This window comes from Carassius carassius, chromosome 32 (assembly GCF_963082965.1).
Source record: "Carassius carassius chromosome 32, fCarCar2.1, whole genome shotgun sequence".
NCBI lineage: Eukaryota > Metazoa > Chordata > Actinopteri > Cypriniformes > Cyprinidae > Carassius > Carassius carassius.
The window spans coordinates 12,658,875-12,682,096 of NC_081786.1; the positions used below are offsets into that span (position 1 = coordinate 12,658,875).

Consider the following 23,222-nt stretch of genomic DNA (forward strand, 5'->3'; position numbering starts at 1 on the left):
TTTTATTTGAAAAAATTCTTCCATAAATGTTGAAATTAACTAAGATTAATAAATTAGAACGATCAGTCATTATTTATGTTAACTGAACTAATGTTAACAAATTAAACCGTAAAAGGTTACAGGAATTTTTTTTTAAAGAAACATCTGGATAATTTCTTAAAAATGTATTTCACTGATTGTACTATGACAATTTTCATTTTTACAAGTTGTGAGTTAAAAGATTTATTTTAAAATATAAAGACGCATGACCACAAGGAGACGCTATTACTTTTTTCCATAAAAAAACAATTACAATAGTTGTCTCACGCTGGAGATTGGATTTAATAAATCAAGCACTGTAAATTAACAATAGAACATTCAGAACAAACAAGGTGTATTCCTATATATATATATATATATATATATATATATATATATATATTATTTAAAAAAAAATTCATTTATTTATTTATTTTTAACTTATTTTCGTGAGGTTTTACAGCTCGGACCAGTTTTGGTCTATAAGAAATACGTTAACAAGGGAAAAGTTTACACTGAGTTCAAAGCAGAAGTGTGTGCTCCGCCCAATACGCTCCCGCGAGCTTCAGGTCAGGAGGAGCGCGTCAATAACTCTGAGCCTCCAGCACGCGCCAAACAATCCGTGCGCATTTCAAACTTTCAGTTTTGACACTTTCGGAAGACCAAAGGTATACTTCACCTTTGTTTATGTCGGGTAAAGACTCCACGAAAGAAAACCATGAGCATATCAAAGTCCAAAATTAAGAAACTGTTTGGGAAGTCAAAGAGCTTCGATAAGGAAGGCAGGGATTCTGACAGAACTGAGGGTCAGTGGGGCACTCCACCAGAAGACGACCAAGTGAGTCTCAGAAGTTCGGTCATGACTTTACCGTCGAGCCCGAGAGATGTCACCTCATTCCCGGACTCACTGCCCACCAGCCCCAGCGAGAAGAAGAAGAAACGCTTCCCGACCTGGAGGTCCAAAAAGAGGAATAAAGATAAAGAGTTTCTCAGTAGTACCGGAGAAATGTTCAACCACAGGCGAGTGATCTGTCCTCTCATTTCTAATGCGTGTTCCCCTGAATATCTGTCATGGGAATTTGTGAATGAACACCATATGCTCTAATCTCTCCTTAATTTCACACCACCGATGTTAGTTGGTGTGTTTTAGAGGGGTTTTGAACACTTTTTAACTTGGTCAGACTGGGAGAACATCTTAAACCATCTAAGGCTGTTTTTTTTTTCAAAAGGTGGTTTAATTTTAATGTTATTATTGATTTGGTAGCACTTTTAGGGTAGAGTAGGGTAACGTTCTTTTAAACAAATCATTATCAAAACTGTCAGTTAATCGTATGCTCACAACTTGATTGATTGACCTGATTCATGTATTCATATCTTAATTTGTGTTAATCTCAAAACCTGTCAAGAACAGTCATATTTCAACGTACATTAAAACGAAATAAGTTATAGTTTGCATAAAGACAATGCCATACTGCAGCATTATTCAAAAATGAAACACTGAAACTTTATTTGAATCATGACAATTAAGCTCCTCCTTCCTCATGACCATTATTTAACAGTCTCATTCACATTGTGTAAAATTGTAAAATAATTGACTGACTGTGAGACGTGTGCGTATATATGTGTGTGTGTGTGTATATATATATATATATATATATATATACACACACCACAAAACCAATCATAAAGGTCAATATTTTGAAATGAAGATTTATATGCCACCTGAAAGGTGAATAAATAAGCTTTCAATTGATGTATGGTTTGTTAGGATAGCACAATATTTGGCTGAGATACAACTATTTGAATATCTGGAATCTGTGGGTGCAAAAAAAAAATCTAAATATTGAGAAAATCACCTTTAAAGTTGTCTAAATGAAGTACTTAGCAATGCATATTACTAATAAAAAATTAAGTTTAGATATAGGCCGATTTATGATAGGAAATTTACAAAATATCTTCATGTAACATGAACTTTATTCTTTACTTTTCATCCTCAAAAAATTTGGCATAAAATAAAAATTTATAATTTTGGCCCACTGATACAGTGTATTGTTGGCTATTGCTACAAATACCTATCTCCGGCCGACCGATCGGAGCATCCCTAATTGACTTCGTAAATATGAACAAAGAACCCTGTGAAAATAATTCTGCATTGTTAATCCTTTTGATCTTTATTTCAAAGTATTCACAAAAACCTAAACTTTCATTGAAATAAAACAATTGAAAATGGGGGGGGGGGGTCTCATTATCAAATGTTTTTCTCAAAACTACGCTGGCCAAAAGTATATATACTACTTTTTTGTTTTTTAAAAACTAGTGGCCTAAGACTTTTGCAATGTGTATGCACACACGCATGCGCGCACACACACACACACACACAGAATAATTATAAGTTATAAGAATATACTAAGAATCATTTTGAATATACAGAAATATTGGAAATGACAAATATGTACAAAAATGCATTGTTTATTTTCAGAGGATTCCTAAACAGGCTACATTTATATGACATGTGCCGTGGGCATATCTTGTTGGAATAATTGTATCACTTATTAAATGCAGACAATGTGAACTTTTATTCAGTGTTTGTTTAGTGGTTACACGATATTGACATTTTATACTTAAGTACCATTGATCTAATTTGTATGTAGTTTATTAGACATGGATTTAAATGGTGATATAGTGGACTGCTTGGTTGGATGTGTATAGTTGCATAGTGAAGACAATTGGAGGACATCCTGTACATATTTCAGAACCGTATACCATAACACAGTGGAAAGATAGTATGTCATCGATTTAAGCTCTCACAGGACTGCTGCATCTGTACTGAGCTGATCAGCCTGTTTGACTCTTGGGTTTTGTTTTAAGATGTGCTACATCACTACTTGCCAAAGGCTAATTACCTTCCATTGAGCCAGCGCTTAAAACACTCTTTATTCCTCCCCAAACAATCCCACAATTCCAGCAAGGCTCCGTCTGTGTTGAACAATCAAGGGTTTGGACACAAAACCAGGATCTGACAAGAATCAGCAGTTCATTATAGTCCCACTCTTGATTTATTTTCATCTTGCGTAATCACATTTAAGCTTTGTTTGATTTGATGTAGAGAGCATGTTGTTAAATAGACAAACATGCTTCTGTCTTCAAGTGGAAAGATTTAGCTTGACTTGTTTAGCCCTTACCTTTGTCTTATATAGCAGGTTTTTTCCTGCACAAGTTGGATGCTTTTTTAGTTTAACTGACTCACATGTGCTTAAGTAGCAAGTACAATAAAGAAATCTTTCATAGACTTTTGTGATCTGTTCTTTCCAGATTACATGTGAACGCAGAAGCTTAAGTACATCCTCGCTAAAATTCTGGCAAGGTTCTTTCAAAGTTATGAACAAATGTTCTTCCAGTGACATTATTAGAATGTTTGTTATCTGGTCTGTAATAATGTTCTCAAAACATTAGTATAAAAACTATTATTGTCCATAATTAACAATTTCTGTACATGTAACATTTTAATTAGTATTTTTGAAGATGTTTTGCCATGTTACTATCATTTTCCACTACACTGAATTCTCAATGAGACTGTTAAACTTAATTTATGATCATACGAATAAACAAAATAATGCTTGGCATCACTGCAGGAAGTAGAAACGGGTTCAGTTGGATCGACGACTTTCAGTCACCAGACTAAATGCTTTTCAATGTATTTTTCTGTTGCACTTGTCGCAAAACCAGTTTAATCCTAAACAAAATAGAAAAGTTTGTTTTGTATTTAATCTTAAATAAGCATACTGATATAAGTGATATGTCGCCTTACTTTCATAACAGATGATGTAAGAGACAAAATAGCAGCCTTATTTGATTTGACTGTAGATTATTACATACATTATTTGTTAAAGGCAAATATTAAAGGAAGTAAAGCTGTCCCTGACCACAGATGAAGAATACTGGCGAGAATTTCCTTCCACTGTAGGCAAGAGTCACAGCCTTCAGAACAAAGAGTATTACAGTATCTTCAAAACACTTGTGTTGTCCATACATATGTCTATTTATAGAGACAATTATATTACACTGAATTTATGAATTGATAAATGTATTGATTTATGAACCAATTTGCTCAGTTATTGTTAATTTAACTAGCATTGAGTCAGTGTACAAACATAACACTTACTATTTTCTGTCTTTAGGTTGTAGTCAATAAAGTACAACACACATAAAGTTCATCAAGATGTAAAGTTCATCTTCCAAACACTAAATGAACTAAAAGGGTCTGAAAAAACAATATGTGAGATTGAGGATCACCTGTACAACATAGGCAAATTACATACATGAAATGAAATGAAGGACACATTCACAGTTGGCAACACTAAGTGTTTGAGAATGTAAAGTGGCCCACAGCAGCTTCATTAGCCTTTTCAGGATATTAAAAAGTCAAGCCAAACGGTTTAGGATCAAACTTTGTGGAAACACTGATCAGTTGGAAATGAGAAAGAGCTGCTTAAAGTTGCCTGAGGGCAGGGCGTATGCGTTTGCGAGTGTGTGTGTGTTGCAGGCAGGTGGGGGTTGAGAAAAATCCAGCTCTTCGTAACGATGACTGATATTGCTGGAAGCTTTGTTGACATGACATAAACTTGCTAAGAGAACTCACGCTGGTTTTACTATATTAGTGATGACAACTCTTAGATGTAGTGTTTTTATACAGAGGTTATGTTTGCCATTCCCAAACCTAAACCTAATCATCATATAAACCTGTTGGTATCAGTAGATTTAAAACATAACTTGCCAATAAAGCTTATATATATATATATTATTTTTAAATAGATTTTGCATTTACCCAAAATGATTGCGAATTAATTTTCGTATTAATTTTTAAGTTGCAGTGTATATTTGAAACAGAGTTTGGCAATAAAAATCTTTGTTGTAAGGGTGATTTGATTTATGAACTGTTTAAATTGGCAAGTTCAGATGTCTTTACAAGTCTGTTTTTGACATGCTTCTCTAAATTTGTGAGGCCCTCATGAGAAAAGCCAAACCTGTACAGTGTGTTAAGCAAAAATCCTGCATGGATGGATCTCAGCAGAGTAATTGTTACCATTGCCAAGATTTCTTCTAAAACTGGCATATATTAGAAAGCTGTGGAGGAGCAGTGACTCACTGTGGTTGGCAAACATCTGGCTATGCAACACTGAGAACGGTTTTGTAAAGCAGAAATAAAAGTGTTTTTTTCCACTCAGAACAGTCATAGATGAGTTTTAAGCATGAACATTGGTCTTCCTTTTATTTTTCTATATTTCCCCATTGTTCTAGTGCTTGTCTTTAATGATACAATCTTTTTTGCCTGAAGCACCTTTACAGTATGTGTTTGTATTCAGTTGACACATTTCAGGGGTTCTTTCCAGATTTGGCATGATAAATGACTCAGGTTTCTGCTTTTAATTTACTGCTGCCAAGGAAACGAAAAAAATAAAAAAATAAATAAACAACACACTATAGCTCTTTTTTTTTGATGGAATACTTGACTTTTTTAATGAATCAAAGAAAATATACAATAATGTTTTACTGGTAACACTTTACAATAAATGTATTAACATTAAAGAATGTCATACAGTAACACTGAAAACATACTTTTATTCAAAACATATACTTGTATTTATGTTTGATTAAATTTGTAAAAAAATATATATTAGGTACAATTATGCACCCTTTATGGTTAAATAAGGTACTAAAGTGAAAGTGACATGACATACAACCAAGTATGGTGACCCATGGTGAATTCATGCTCTGCATTTTACCCATCCAAAGTGCACACAAAGCAGTGAACACACACACAAACCATGAACACACAGCAGTGGGCCATTTATGCTGCGGTGCCCAGGGAGCAGTTGGGGGTTTGGTGCCTTGCTCAAGGGCACCTCAGTCGTGGTATTGAAGGTGGAGAGAGCACTGTACATTCACGCCCCGAGACTCGAACTTGCAACCTTTAGATTATGATTCCAAATGTCTAACCATTAGACCACGACTTCCCCCCCTAAAGTGAACATATTTAAAAGTTACTGTCCCAGTGAAGGTTTTGTACATTTTCTTCTGAGATTATAAAATGTTACCATTTTATTTTATTGGAGGAAAAAAATCTAACGTACATGTTACCTTGTTATTTTGTTGGCATGCCACTGACAATGAGATGGTTAATGTTTCGATCATAACAGACCACCAGTTCTTCACTTCTGGTATCTGTATATATAATAAGTTGGGGAAAGTGCTGGAGGGTTTCTATCTTGACATTTACCCCTCTTTTTGTCTGAAAATCTCTTTGTCTTGGGCTGCTCTGCATGTTCCTATAAGCACACAGACTCATGCTGCAGGAATGTGCAAAGAGTGATTGGGAAATGACCTAGTGAGCGAGATAAAACAGAAGCTGATTGCTCCTTCACATTGCAGTCTATATAATAATGCTTTTTGTATATTTGTACATGTCCGATCATTGGCTGTGAGTTAATAAAGGTTCCTAATGTAACCAGGGAAACCAGTTCTGAAGTTGTTCTTTTTCTTTGAATACAGTTTATTATATGACCTGTGACCTTCGAGGTGAATAACTAAAAATCTGATTCATCAGCACCTTTTGTAATAGCAATAATAATAATAAAGGAAGGCTTAAAAGCTGGAAGTTATTATTTCTAACCTCAGCGGGCGACAGTTGACACTATTCACATTGTTTGCAACAATCTTTTTAAAGACATGAGAAAACAGCTTTGTAAGCTCAGTTGTAATGATGCACCTTTTTATTCTCTGGCATATCATTAACATTAAGTTCTAGCCATATTTCTTTTATAATTTGTAAATTATGCTTTTGCTATTTCAAGGTGATTTATGGTTCTTTTTGTGGTAACTTGCTACTGATATTTTAATCTTGTAATTTCTTCCCTTATCAAGCATATTTGTGTCTTATCTTTATGTGAATATAAGGTTTCTGAAATGACACATTACGTGATCTGTTTAGAGGAATTACATGATCACTGAGAGGTGTTTCAACCAGTCCAGACACATTTCTCAGAAAACTGACTGAATAAAGCCTCTAGTTGTTAGAGGCTCAAATTGTGTTCCAGCTCTGGGGGGTCTAGCCCAAGGGGTTGAAACACGAACAATGGAAATTCAAATCAATAATGTTTTTTTCCAGCATAATGTAGCCTAAGTTAAATTGTAGTAGTGACGATTCTCTGTTGAATGTAATCATGCACTGACTACGACAATTTACAGTGAATAAAAATACTTTCTAGTATGTTAGAAATGCCTTTATTCAGTGCAATGGTAATTATAGTCATTTAACTACATCTACAACAATAAATCAAGAGATTTGTTAAAAGATTTGTTACTTTACTGTCATAATGTGAAGATGAGAATCCAACTGTGTCCCATTCTGTAAATACCTCACAACCTATATTTTGCACTTACTAATTAATCACTGATTAAAGGATTGATAAAAAAAATAATGGTATCTCAGGGAAGATGTCATTCTAATTTTTGCATTGTATGTATTTCAAATGCTTTACAAAACACCTGAGAGAAAATACTCATCTTTACTGTAAGAAATGTATGTCACTTGATTCTCAGATTCATTGTATTGCATTCTATGCAGTCTGCATTAAATCAGGTTTTATTGGGGATATCAAACCAACATCCTGAGGGGAGACTCAATGACATCCATCACGTAATGAATTCAAAACCAAAAACTGAAACATTCTAAAAGACACATAATCCCAGGTAGATGAAGGCAGACACAGGGAGACGTGTGTTAACAAGAAAGATACTGAAAGGAAATAGCTGGCAAGGCTTAGGAACTCAAACTACACATATATCTGACATGGTTCAGGCTACTGACTGTTTTTGTACTGTGTGTATGTGAGAGGATTAGTAAGGTAACACAATGACTTTCTTCTAAACTGTGAAATGAAAGAGACTGTGGTTTTTGTACTGCGTGTATGTGAGAGGATTAGTAAAGTAGCAGAATGACTTTCTTTAAAGTTATAATTTAAAATGAAAGCGGTCAGAATATCACTGTTAAACAAACAGTGGAACCTGCTGTTGCAAAATGTTTTTCAAGTACCTTGGAGTGCCATATAAATACAAGTGCAATTTTATATAAATATGTCATAGGTTCGCCCACAGCAGTCATTAATACTGAAAACTTTAGTGTTATCATTAATATTACTATAACCATCATCACAACAATTCACCTTTAAACTCATTTATCTTAAGCCTGGTTCACACGGGACAATTTTAAAATTGTCGGCCGATTTTCCAAACCTGAGAGACCCCACACACGGTGATAAAAAAAATCACGGGTCTAAACAGTTTTGGTCGTACAGTGTGTGGTGTGCAGCCACACGGCAAAATCAACACATCACACACGAACCGATTTGACTCCCGAGCATTCCCAGGTCAGACGGGAAATCTCGCAAAATCCCTCGAGATCAAACGTGACTTCAGAGTAAACAATCATGGTGGACGAAGAGGATGCAGTGGCCATAGTTTGTGCTTTGTTTGTAACCGAAAAAAAACATAAGAAAAACAAGAAAAGGCGATGGTCAAAGAAGTGGAGACAAAGTCCTCCATCTCCGACGTCCACCGGACTTTCTGGTGCGCCATGCCGGCGGCTGTTTTGATTTTGTTTCCCGGTACTTCCTCGCCGCCTCGTCACCTCGCTTTCTGATTGGCTACACGCCACAGCCCACAGGCTGCGTGATCGTTTGTCCTCGGGGGACACCACACACGAGAAGAAATCGGGTCAAATAAATCCAACATGTTGGATATCCCCGATTTGAGATCGGAGCGGTCCCGACGTCCTTCCGAGCAGAGGAGAGCAGTCTTAACACACCACACACGGCAGGAATATCTGATCAGGTTATTTTGCGATAATCGGAGCATCCTTAAGATTGTCGGAAGGTGTCAATCGGGTCTAAAATCGGCCTAATTATCCTGCCGTGTGAACCAGGCTTTAATGAGACACCTAAACACCTAAACCTACTACATATATTCCAGAAGTGTCAGTCACACAAATGATCAAATAAGTAACATAGAAATGACTAAATATCATAAATATTGTAAAAAAAAAAAAAAAAAAAAATCATCTAAACATCTAGAATTATAGGCAAATCTCAAATGTACCATTCTTTCAAGTAAAATTTTTGAAAAAGTTGTGGCTTCACAATTGAGATCTTACTAAAATGCTAATGGCCTTTTTTAACCTTTTCAGTCAGGATTTCATTCATCACATAGCTCTGAAACTGCTCTTTTTCGTGTGGTAAATGACATTCTTCTGTCTATGGATTCTGGGTTAATAAACGTCTTGATTCTTCTAGATCTAAGCTCAAATTTTACACAGTCTACCATGAAATACTCATCTCTTGTCTTTTTTTGTTTAGCTCTTTCCTGGCTCATTTCCTACATCAGCTATAGGAAATATTATATCACTATACAAGGGTATAAATCTGACAATGCTCCAGTCTCACAGGGTGTTCCTCAAGGTGAAGTTCTTGGCCTACTTCTGTTAATCATATATGTCCACTTGGTGACATCACACACCTGCATGGACTTCAGTTTCATTGCTATTCTGATGACATTCAGATTTACCTAACCAGCTCTGATAGGCCATCATTGCCTGACTCACTTATTACATGCATCATGGATATCAAGCAATGGATGTCTTTTTGGATGAATTTTCTTAAACTAAATAATAACAAAATAGAAATTATAATAATTTGCTCAGTTACATCAGTCGGAAGGATGGACCTGTCCTGTGAAATTGATGGGGTTCATGTTAAGACTGCTTCATCTGTTTGTAATCTAGGGCTGAACGATTTTGGAAAATAATGTAATTGCGATTTAATGTGCAATTATTTTTATAGCTCTTTATGTTCTGTATTATTCAACAAAGACAAGCTAAAAAATCATTGTATAGTATGACCAACTCAGTATTAGATAGATTAAACAGAAATGTTCTTTTCTGTAGGCCAGGCCTATGTCACGATGAAATTAGGTGATGCATGAATTGATATGAATGACATTTTTAGTAAACAACTACAATCACAGTAGTTTATTGACTGATTTGTTGAACTTCCAACCTTGGAAGCATGTAATAATTATGACAACATAAAGCACTGACAAATAAACCTGACTTAAACATTAATATACAAATCACACAAACTAAAGTAGATAGCAGAAAAAAACAAATCTGTTGCTTTACCACACTACTTTAGCTAATTCAAAGTCACTGTAATAAACATATGTAAACATGTGGACTGCACTTTTTAAACACTGTTAACTTTAGACCATTGGTTCTCAAACTTTTTTAGTTGTACCATATCATTTCATTAAACATGAAAAATGTATGCTTTTTGTGTTAATGAACTATGGAATTCGCTACCCCTTACACTTCGTAATATATCTTCTTTGTCAACCTTCAAGACTGAGCTAAAATGTATCTTTTTAATATGTATTTTGGATAATATGGCTATATGTGGCCTTATGTGTCTGTCTATGTGGGTGTGTAAATATCTTGAATAGCATTATGTTAAAGTGACCTTGAGCTATGGAAAGGCGCTTAAAGTAACCTTGAGCTATGGAAAGGCGCTATATAAATAAAACTTCTTCTACTTCTTCTTAATTATATTTTATTTATAATAAATACATTTTATTGAATATATATGGAAGTTTTTTTATGTAGATCTTTCTGGGTAGCCTTGGTATCAGTAATATCAGGGAGAGTTAACAAATGCTTGGAAAGTATTTCACCAAATACATATTCATTGATGTTATATAATGACATTCTCTTCTTTCCTCGTTTATTTCTTCTCTCTTTTTCTCTCTCTCCATCAGAAGCTCTTTGTCATGGCCTTCATTTGTTTGTGATGACAGGTGAATCAGTTTATAATCTGTTATGTAAAGAATATCATGGCTGTACATCTGCCACAGTGGACATTTACATTTAACAAGCCTCTTCGCTTCATTACCACAGAAAAATACTTCTGTCTTTGGTACAATAATCATTTAAAAAGAATAATAGATTCAATGTTTTCAAAATAAGGTGTGAAACCAACCAGGCCACATTGTATTAATAACATCACCATATTTAGTGTAACCTTTGAGTGTGTGTGTGGGTGTGTGTAAAATCTATGGGAGCTTCAGATCATTTTGTTCAATGGAAGCCCAAGATAAAAACAAGGGTGAGACCTTTTGGTCTTATTACCGCTCTTTAGAAACACAAAACATCCCTATAGTGGCAGGCAGCTCAGCATCTCGCATTGTGAATCTAGTGATTCAGAGTTGCCTGTTATGATGCAATGCTTTAATGCGGTTTTAAAAAATATTCTTATGTACACTCTTGCTGATATTCAAGAAAAACAACCACAGTCTAAAATTGTGTTCAAAGTTCTTGCAGCACCTGCCAATACTGAGTGAAATTAATACATTTTTTATTTGATTATTATCATGTTGCCTGTTGTCTTTCCATGCATGGTTTTCCACATCCTGTATCCTGAATTTCAGGAATACACTGGAAGCATTTGACACTGTATGCAATGTTTGCTCTGTTTTATGTGATGAAGGGGTGTGGCTCTGCTAATACTGTCTGCAACGGCTCATCATGTGTAATTTGTCTTATTCTTGTGTATTCAGTTGTTTTGTCACCTGTACCATGATGCCAAAAGATGCATCAGATGCGTCTCTGGTCACATCTGTTGTTCCTAGTTATATTTAACTATTTGACCTTATTTATTACAAAATCACCCAACTGAAAATAATTTGTTCACCTTCATGTCTTTCCAAACCAATATTTTTTTCTTTCATCTGTGTAATACAAATTAAGGAAAGATTAATAAATAATAGCGTGTAGTCCATATAACGAATCTGAAATGGGATCTGTCATCTAAACAAGCAACATAAAACCTGTCATTTAAACTACTTGAATGGCATTGAACACCTTGCATTTTGTTCCTTACACAGAGAAATTGTATGACTTGAAATATATAGCACGAGTCATGTAGACAACATTTCTGATACCTTTATAGTGTTTTCTGACATTTTAAAGTTTAACAGTTTGGCTCTCCATTTACTTTTATTAAATAACACATATTGGCCAGTGTATTTCTCCTTTATGTTCCACAGAAGAAAGAATAGGGTCTAAGTCTGGAACAACTTATGAATAAATAATGACACGGGTGTAATTTTTGGGTGAACTGTCCCTTTAAATGCTCTCTTTAAAGTATTCTGGATTTGTGCTAGTCGTTAATAAGTATGAAACATTGCAGAATATTGCTTTATAAGTGAGTCAGAAATATGCTGGCTGGTGTTTATTTAGTCATTTCAGACACAACCATAACAGAAGACATAGACAACAAAAGGCACACTCTCTCAGATGATTGTAAACATGAACATAAAATGTGGACCTTGTACACAAAGGCATTGAGTTTCATTATGTGCACACTCACACACAAAACCCTTTTATACACATGACCTGGACACACACACACTCTTATCTAGCAAAGAAACTGATGCAGCATGTCTATTTTCCATGTCTTTGGGGGCGGGGGGGGCTTGGGGGTTCAGAAAGCGTGTGGATTTGGGTCAGAATGTCAGTGTTATGTAACAGTTAGGTGCGGCCCAGTGCTGCTGACGGAGCAGCAGTCTTAGTGGATATTAATCGTAACACAAAGCTCTCACAAATATTTTCTTGCTTGCTTGAAAGTAACCCTAACCCTCTCAAATGCATTTTCCATACATAAATCCCTTTAATTATAGATTTACAGTCCAAGTTTTATTGTTTCAGTGTCCTGTTGGTGAATTATTTTCCTCCAAAGATTTTGAATTATACTAGGTGATCAGAACTGCCCTCACCTCAGTTGGAAGTAATTCATCCTATTTTTTTTGTCATCTGTACATTAGTGATAATCTTCCAAAACTGAGCCTGATTTATTTTTGTTTATTTGTATAATAAAAATGTCATCAGTAGAAAATACAGATTCTTTATTGATTTTAAGTTTACATAACAAAAACAACTTGTTATAGCGACACCAACTTATAACATAAACACTCTCTCTCTCTATATATATGTATGCATTCAGACAATCAACAGAAAAATATATTATTATTGTTTAATGAACATTATTAAATTCATCAGTTTAATCAGTTTAAGCTTTAGTAACTTTGTGCTTTTCTCATTTTATTTTATTTTTTTATTTTTTATTTATCTAGCTATATTTTTATCTCAGTTTTGTTTTACTGCCGTTGTCATTTTACTGCAGCATAAATATTTTTTCAGTTCAATGCCAAGACAACATTTCTCAATTTTAAGTTTTCAAAGCTTTCCATCTAATATTTTTATTTTATTTCAGCATTATGTCAATGAACAAATATAAATTTTTATATTTTTAGTTTCACTGGCAGATCTCCATCCTCTTTGTAAGAAAGATTGCTAGAGCAGTAACGGAGATTTAACTTTTATATTTGAGCGTGAGACTGAAAAACAACGCTTGGTTCAAACAGTTCAATTTGGTTGCAGCATAAACAACATCGGACTATTGTGCACAGAATGAATTATAGACACTGTAGGTGTGCACAGAATCATTAGCATAATTCCATAGAAAGCACAACAGATTTCCAGAGATTCAGATGTCTGTCATTAACAAGCTCTGCCACTCCTGCATTTATTAAATATGTTATCTAAGTGATGAATGATATTATTTATGACAGGGATAAATGCTGACTAGACACAAGTGACATGCTCTGATTGGGTGGAAGCTTGTTCTATTCATTAATAAGTTATTAACAAAATGATACTTTTAAGGAGGCATGAGAGTTAGGATGAACAGATCATGTGTTTTATGACACAATCAAAATGTTATACTGTATGTGACAGATCAATACACATTATATTATTAGTCACATACATTGGAAACCAGGTGAGTCAGCTGAAGATAAGTTACTGTAGATCAGCAATTTCCTGTCAACGGATTGCTTGTTTACAAAAAAGACAAAATGACAAAACCTAGAACTGGTTATGGGTTTATTCAAATTAAATATGAAAAGCCACAGGTGTCTCAGGTTGTTTGCTTTAGCATCCATAGCCCTGTGATTATGGCTTCCCTTACTAACACACATGCCAGATCATGCATTTCGGCTTTTGCCCAGAGGGCTCAAACAGTCAGAGAGGAAACAGAAGTTTTAACCCCTTTTCAGCCTTAGCTTACAATATGACGGATGTGTAGCCTAAATAAAATATTATATTCCTGGAAGTTTAAACCTTGTGTAGTTTGTCAAATACTAGCTGAATGAGGCAGGGCTGTTGGATTGTATATAGAAACCAGAATATTATTAGCTCTTTATTGCATGTGACACCCTAACAGCTTAATTCATGTGAACTCTTTCAATGTGATGAGTCAAGCATGAACACTGGATTGTGGTCAGAACCACCCAGCTGATCAGACAAGCTGCAGGCAGAAGATCTGCGAGGCCCTCGCTTCAGAACCTGTCAAAGAACATTTTTGTGATTTCCGCCGAATGGCATTCAAGTATTGTTTATGCTGTGAAGTGTCTATATATGAAGTCAGCAAAGTCACTTGGATTAAATGTGGTAGTTTAATTGCTTTATTTTTTCAAAATTGCTAACAGTCGAATAAAAAACATTGAATCTTTAATCATGAATTATTTGATCTTTTTTTTTGCATAATGAGTCAAAGTGATTCCCAAAGCTTTTTTTCTGTGCCTGTAAGGTGTGCCATATCCCACACAAGATTCATATGGCAAGTGAAGACAAACACTAAAGGAAGAAGAAGGCTATGCCAGACTTGTGCAACTAAGCAAAACTAATCTAAGCCTGCTCCCTGCTGGTTACTAGTTGCAAAATGAAAGTTACCCCATGATTTACTCACACTCAGGCAATCCTCTGAATACAATTGAAGTTATATTTAAAAACTTCCAATCATTATAAAGTTTTAAATATGGATTTTATCTTACACAAACACATCGCTTTGTTCAGAAAGCCTTTATTAACCCTCCGGAGTGGTGTGGAGCACTTTTTATGATTGATGGACACACTTTTGTGAGCTTTAAAATCTCAAAATCCATTCAAATTTTTTGCTTATGTATAACTCTGATCATATTCTCCTGAAAGATTAAAGTCATATACACCTAGGGTGGCTTGAGGGTGAGTAAATCATTTTCATTTTTGGGTGAACAATCCCTTTAATATTTATTCTAAACCTGAAAACACAACACCACATTCTTCCAAGATACATTTGCAAGACATTCACTTAATTAATTTTAATATTTATTACACAATGTGATATATTTACATTTATGTATAACCTGTGCCACATTTAATTATTCTTAAAAAAACGATATCTCACTATTTTAACTTTTTTCTTTTAACTCTTAATTAAATTGTGCAAGTTAGTTTTTTTGTTTACACCACGGAGTAAAACAGGAAAGCAAAAAATAAAAAAGGTAATTGTAACTTTTTATCTCACAGTTCTGACCCTTTTTCTTGCAATTGCAAGATAATAACTGACAATATGGACTTTTCTTTTCAGAGTTGTGAGTTTATATCACTCCATTCTGAAAAAAGAGATATGTTATGCACTCATAATTATGAGGAAAAGGTAAAAATTGTTAGATCGCAGTAACGTTTTAATTATTTATTTTATCATTACTTCCATAAAAATGTGACCTGGACATGTTCTTTCCTGGTTACATAAAGAGGATTTAGTGGTGAAATTTCTTTTAATTAATTTAAAAAAAAGTATCTGTCAAGATAGCATATAATAAAAGAATACTTTCTTATACATTCATTCCCCTTGTGATCTTTTGTGCTGATATTTTACTTTTCCATTGGAAACTAGGGCATCTGGGAGTGAGTCTTCTTTCAGACTACAGTAACAATTGGATCTCTGTTCTGCAGGAGTTTTGATCAGGTGAGCATCCAAACAGAGGACTATGTGATGACCGACACCTGCCCCACCCCTGTCCGCTCTCGGTCTAGTTCCACGCTAAGCCTGGATCTCGCATCACTTCAAGATCCATCTTCTCCCAAACACAAACACAGAAAGGTAGGTGGAAATGTTCTGATCCAGGTAACTCTGTCTTTCATCTGTTTGACCGTGGACCATGTGGAGTGGACATGAAATAGACATCACATGGGTGATACACCTTTTATTCCTTAGATAAAATACAGGTATTAAAATTCTCTTCACTTTGTCATTTCCTGCTAAACAAAAAGAACATACTGATCTTAATTACATCACTAAAGTTTACTGAAAGGAAGAGGAAGTAGACTGGATTTCCTATGTAGAGACTAATTTGCTTTAGCCTTGGGCAGTTGCTGCTCTTCTTTCATCAGAGGATCAGATTACAGCAGTCACAGCTCTCTGTACAACAAGGAAAACACTAACAAACACTGGATTTGTTTTATGTGGTCCTTTTTTAAATTCTGCACAGTTGGTGTTTGTGGAAAACTCTCACTGGTCGAATCCTGTGTTCTGTTTCTTGTGCTATGGTTTAACTTCATGAAAATACTTGGTAAATAGCAACTGGTGAGAAATCACACTAGATGCGTTAGATATACTTTTTTACAATCATTTTTTTTATATCAAAAAAGTTAAATGTTATTGAAATAAGTATATATCAGGTTATTTGTATTTATTTGACGGATGACCTGATCTGTTTCAGTTCCATTCATGATGTAAACTCCTTAAGAAGCCTGCAGAGGACAGCAGAGTGAACATCCGCTTAAAAAACTAGTACTAGTACTGTCTTTACCACAATAAACAGACATTTACACAGTTAATGGACATTTAGTGGTTATGAAAATTTGGATATTAATATGATTTAAAATTTTATAATTAAAAATTATATATGTAATATGTGTTAATGTAAAAAATATAATAATTAAAGATTATACGTACATATCATCACAAAATGCTTTTATAAATTAGCAATATCGTTATCACTCTTCTTTATACAAATATATACATTTTTACTTAATTTATATTTTTTTAATTCAAAAATGCATTCTGTGGGAATTGCATAGTCCACTTTAGTCATGTTGCTCATTAACTAAGCAATAGATCTCAAATGTTGGGTGTCTGTTACTAAAGATTTCCATAACGACAGTTGAAATTAATTAGACTGTTCAGTTTGACCTTCGGAGTTGACAGAAAACTAAAGTCAAAGTCACACAATAGTTACATCAAACAAAGTTCTCAATAGCAGTCTCAAGGAGGGCTGGCCTTTCTGTTGTCCATAACAAAGAAAACTTCAAGGTTTTATTTCTGTTTGAATAACCATATGATGCCAAACAAAGAACACACCTTCCCTTTTTAAAAGATATTAGCAATAACTTATACTTATGGTTTATGTTTCCTGCTATCAATAAAATGCTTTTCAGCAATATATATATTTTTAAATAGTATTATTTTTTAGTATCATACTCAAGCCACAATGACTATAGAGCAAGATTGTGATCAACCAGACTTTTAAGTTAACGGCTCACACATACTTGGAACTGAACATGCAACTAAATGTAATAATGAATACATCAGAAATTTGATTTATTTTATTTTATTCACTGTCAGCACTGGTGATATACATAAGTGAAAGAAGAAAGTTGACAATTGCAATACAGAATTTGATTAAATGTAATCAGTAAAGTAATTAATTGTTATATCAGGTATTTGTATTAATATTAAAACAATATATTTTTGTATTCTAATCATCTTCTAATTTATAAACTAATTAGACATGACATAATAAAGTTAGCCTACTTAATAATAAAAATATAATTATTATAAGAAAATGTAATAATAATAATAATACTATAACATATGATTATTATTATTAGTGTTATTATTTGGCCTTATTAATGTCCAGTAGTCTGTGGGGAGAGCCACGCTGGATTGAGAGGAAGGGTGTGGCGTTTAGTTGGATGTGGTCGATTTTCATACATTGACTTGTGGATGAATAATGTTGTTTCACTTTGAGTTGCACAACAGCTCTAAAGTGAGCTCGCTTGTCTGTGGCAGAACCTGCAATGCTCCTAGACCGGCGCCACCAAAGTAAACAGAACATGATTTCGACTTCAAAAAGTTTTGACATTTTTCCGGCTCGTGCAGTTTGCGACTGAACAGCGACTAAATGAGCAGACGGTCTGAATGTAGATTGTAATCGAGGACCGAGCTGGATTAATACACGATCGTCTATGTGTTTCTTTTGTTTTTATTTCTGTGAACTTTGGACTGCTTACTAATTGCGTCCTGATTTTGGTACATATGTAAAACAATAAGCGAGACCGACTCGATCCTTATTTAGGCTACTGCTGGATAAAATGGTAAGGAGAATTATATTTTATAATATGTTGAAGGAAATTGTGTGTGTGTCTGTCTGTTTTCACTGATTTATGTTACTTTGCAGAGTTTTTGACTGTGTCTCAAAACATAGTGAGCTGCCTACCTAGACAAGTACGTTTTGGAGTCACATGCGCGCTCAATTTTTCCAAAAGTGCTGTTTGGATCTTAATGCGCGCTGAGCTGAGTCGGAACATATAAATTTAAAACAGTTCAATAATATAACCATGTTTAAACGTTAGGAACGCGCTTATGGTGATACCCAAAGTGCTGTCTAGGTAGGCAGCACTCGGTTTTGAGACATCGTCTTTGTCCTAGTTTGGGATAGTTGCACTTCTTTTGAAGAGTAGCCTACGTTTGAAAGAGCCGATTCAAAAGGATTCAAAAATTCCGCTTTTAAACGTGCTGAAGTCACATGCCGGTTTATTTTTAATAAATGTTAAAAATAAAACATGACCTCCTTTTATATGTTGCAGCCATGATTTAAAAAAGTAAGCAATGTAGTAGACAACAATACAAGTAATTTACCCTGCTCAGCTGAAAACGTTTCTATGCGTGTTGATTCGACAGGCAGGGGTTCAATTGGGATTTGATATGTGGTGGTGGTGGGGGGGGGCTCTATGGTTTGGGGCTTATATATATTTATATAAACTTAATTGTGATTAATTGCATCCAAAATAAAAGTTTGCTTGCGTAATATATGTGTGTACTGTGTATATTTATTAGGCATATATAAATACACACACATGCGGTATTTAGACAATATTTACATCTATATATTTATATCTTTTATATTATATATCAATATAATTAATATAGAAATATATATTTTTTCTTAAATATATACATGCTTTTGTATGTGTTTATATGTACATAATAAATATACACAGTATGTATACAGTATGGATGTGATTAATCATTTGACACCACTAACATATAATAATTATTCTGAAGCAATATTCTTATCAGTTTTCTGTCAGTTTTTTTTATTATTATTATTATTTTTACATTTAATCTATAATTTGATTATAATAATGTGATTATTGTTATCTCTGTGTTATCAAATTAAATAATTTACACTGAAAAAAATAAAATTGCATTGAATGATGTTATGATGTTGTTTTAAATGTTTTTTTGGAATATACAAACAAGAATTTTTTTTTTAACTAAATTAAAGCGCCAGTAGGTGCCAGTAGTGAGTGTTTAATGAGTGTCACTGAGTTGTTTGCTCAAGCGACTCGTTCAAACGTCTGATTCATCAGATGTTTACGCATGGGCTAATGAAACTTTGACTCAACCGATTCGTTCAGAGCACGGAATCATTCAGCAATGAATCGGCTGGTTGCTGTGAGATGCGCTGTGTTTCTGCCTAAAATGTAAGTGATATTACTGTACTTGCTTATTGAACTGTTTATTGAACTATTAAACAGTCGTAATGGTGAAAACGTTGTGTGATTTTGCCTTACTAACTGTATTTTAAGTATAAAAACGTTTTGATTTGTTAACTCCGAATGCTTACCCAGGAGTCAATGTGCCGGTTTCCAGGGTTTCTGCGCAAATCCTAAATAGACGATTCCCTTTTTAATGAGGCTCAGTTCGATCTGATTCAGTTCGTTTTGTGAATGAATTGTTCAGTCTCTTTTTGTGAACCGATTCACTAAAAGGTATCGACTCTAAAGAATGATTCGTTCAGGATTCGGACATCTCTAAAGTTAGTAGGTGGAGGTAAAGACATGGAGGAACGTGTTTCAGAGAGAACTGCTCCTTAGAGAATTGGCCAGGTATAAGTTTAGTCATTTCACCTCGGGTGCTCCGAGGTTTTTATATGCACTTTATTTTCATAACTTATAACTGCCGCGGGAGTATGGAATTTATGTTCCTGTCAACGTGGCGCTGCTAATACTTATGTTTATGTATCCGATAGATGGGTCAGATGCTCCCTTACATTTTACTAGTAAAAATGACTAAACAATGTATTTCAGTACTCACTTTTTTTCAGCCGTTATATTTTGTTAAGTTTGTTTTAAAATAGATGTTAAATAGAATATTTAGAATTTTCATTGTCACTTAAAAATGACTGATGCAGTGGTACTACCAAGTTATCACATTTTGTTGGATATAATATTATCAAGATGTAAGAGGGATAGTTTCAGTTGTACCGTTATGAATCTGAAAGCTATATAATGTCTGATTAGGGTTCTGTGCTGACTTGAATAACATTAATCTGGAAGATTTAAGAAGTGCTTCCTCTTGTTCTCTAGTCGACTATGTTCTTGTACATCATTAGTTCTCTTGAGTGCTCGCCAAATCCGGGTTGGTCTCACTTTAAGATTTTGAAATCCATGAATTGTCTTTAAAAAGGATGTTTTAGGACTTGTCTCAAGTTGTCCTGGGATATTTTACATAACTTCTTGAATAAATGTGTCATTATCTTATGTTGAATACCTTAATGCTATAACTAAGGTTATGCAAATTGTAATCTTATTAAATGTAATCATGTATAACTTAACATGAAACAGTAAGGTAGCTGTGCGGTCTAGATTGAGTCATGCAGGAAGTTCTGTTTACACGTGGGGGAAATAAACATCAGTTACCATAGATACTTTGGTTTTCTATTGGTAAATAAAGATCATCCAATAACAAATCTGAATTAACGGAAGCAAGAATGCAAGAGAATATGTTGGAAATACAAGTAATGCAATGACTCTTTACATCCTCTGAAAGAGTAAATAGTAAATCAGTTAATGTCATAAGATGACTGAAATATAGAAATACACTGAACTATCATTTTTTGTGTATTGTCATCTGAAGATATTTTACCAAAAATCTTATCATAATTTAGCCAGTGGAACTAAAATGAAAAGCTAAACTTAACCCCTTCAACACAACCACAAGTGCTCAAGTTTAATAAGAGTTTTATAATTGATATCTGTATTTATTTAGGTCTTCTTACCTGTTTTCTTTTTCTTTTTGTTGCAGAGTTCTGAGGAGAAGAGTGGAGTTTTTAACCGCATTGGAAGCTTTTTCAACCGGAAGAAAAAAAGCAGAACCACATCAGATGACAGGGATGAAAATTTGTCACCGGAGGCAAACAGCCCACCCAGGTCCTCAGAATCCAAGGAACTGAGACAGACTCAACACAAAGAGATCGACGACTCTGTGTTTGGGCCGGAGAATAGAAGTCCCAGTGTGTGTAGCGTAGCCTCCAATGTTGCAGATGGAGGAGACCTGCCTTTTGCTGAAAGCGGCAGCAGCGGACGAGGAAGCGTAAAAGAGGTGGAAGTGTTCAAGGTGAGCAAGGTTGAAACCTCCAGCGACAAGAAGACAGAGAATCTGGTGAAAGAGGTGAACAGGAAGCTCAAGGTGTACCTGGAAGAGACAACAGATCTAACAATAAAGAAATGTGCAGACGCCCCTATACATACCCCTGACACGCCAAAGTCTCCCACGGTCTCAAGCGGGACAGAGAGTAAAAAGACAGTTTTGAAAACCACTATCACAGGCAGTGGGAATTACACAGCGTTGGTTGGGGTGACTCTGGGATCACAGTCCAGAAACTCATCATCCTCTGATATTCAGCCTGGAGAACCGACAGAAACAGAAAGCATGGGGAAGAAAAACAACGGCAAACGAAAATCACGTAAAATAAATAATCAAGAAAGCAATAATGAGCTTCTTGCCCCAACGAACACCACTTCTCCTGAGGCAGAGGAGAGGTCAGTGCAATCCTCTGCCTCACCTGGTCAAGTACACAGAGCCGTGTGGGCGGAAACTCACCTGACAGAGGAGGAGAGTGAGAGCTCAATTACTGACTCCCTCTCTTCTACAGAACCTGCTCCGGCCAGCCCAGTAGAGAGTTATTCTTACCTCAGCGCAGCTCCTAGCAGCACTCCTGCTCCTTCTCAAGCTGCAGAGCAAGCCATCTTCATCTTACATGCTCCAAAAGACAGGACTGACCCTCCAGAGGAGGAAACTCCAGACAGCCTTGTTCCTAAACGCCTGCATGCCGAGAGCAATGAAGAGAAACGCAGAAGCTTGAAACTGTCGAAGAGTGACAGAGTCTTTGCTAAAAGAGTGTTTGTTGGTTCACAATCAAGCCTAGACGGGGAAGAACAAGCAGACACAGAGACTCAAAGTGAGACTGATTTGGATAAAACCCAGAATGTACAGCAGGTTAAGGTGAAAATGTAAGTAATCCTGTGTTGTGTTTGTCTGTCTGTGTTGGGTTACTGAGCAGCGAGGCCTTTGTTCAGTCTATACAGTGCAGATTACTATGTGCAATATGATACTTGGGTTCCCATGATTTTGAGTATGAGACGAAAAGTGACTCTTAAGATCTTTCCATAGATTAAGGTTTCTGTTCTATATATCGTATATTGTTCAAAGGATTGGAGTCGGTAAGATTTTAAAAATGTTTTTGAAAGAAGTCAGTTATTCTCAATAAACCTGTGTTTATTTAATCAAAAAATACAGTAAAAACAGTAAAATTGTGAAATATTTGAACAATATAAAATAATTGTTATTGTGTTTAAATACATTTCAAAATGTAATTTATTCCTGTGATGGCAAAGCTGAATGTTCAGCAGCCATTCAGAATCCAGTCTTTAGGGTCACATGATCCTTTAGAAAACATTCTGATAGTCTGATTTGGTGCTCAAGTTAATAAATAAATATTAATTAAAAATATATACATGTTGAAAATGGTTGGGCAGCTTAATATTTTTGTGGAAACCATGATACGTGAAAGAATAAAACTAACCATTAATGAGGGTTGCTTATTGTTGAAAAACTGCTGTCTCAGTGTAATATGATTTTATTATCTTG

The 23,222-nt window shown here is 34.9% G+C and overlaps 1 protein-coding gene across 2 annotated transcripts in view; it reads left to right on the top strand.

Annotated features, from left to right (window-relative positions):
* Positions 1–593: 593 nt before the first annotated feature.
* LOC132112733 (beta/gamma crystallin domain-containing protein 1-like) overlaps positions 594–23,222 on the top strand; it is a 40,542-nt gene continuing 17,913 nt past the window's right edge. For both annotated transcript variants that reach the window (XM_059520372.1, XM_059520373.1), the window contains exons 1-3: positions 594–1,038; positions 15,959–16,106; positions 21,378–22,585. In XM_059520372.1, the coding sequence (XP_059376355.1) occupies positions 737–1,038; positions 15,959–16,106; positions 21,378–22,585 (1,658 nt within the window). In that variant the 5' untranslated portion in view covers positions 594–736. The remainder of the gene's footprint in view (positions 1,039–15,958; positions 16,107–21,377; positions 22,586–23,222) is intronic.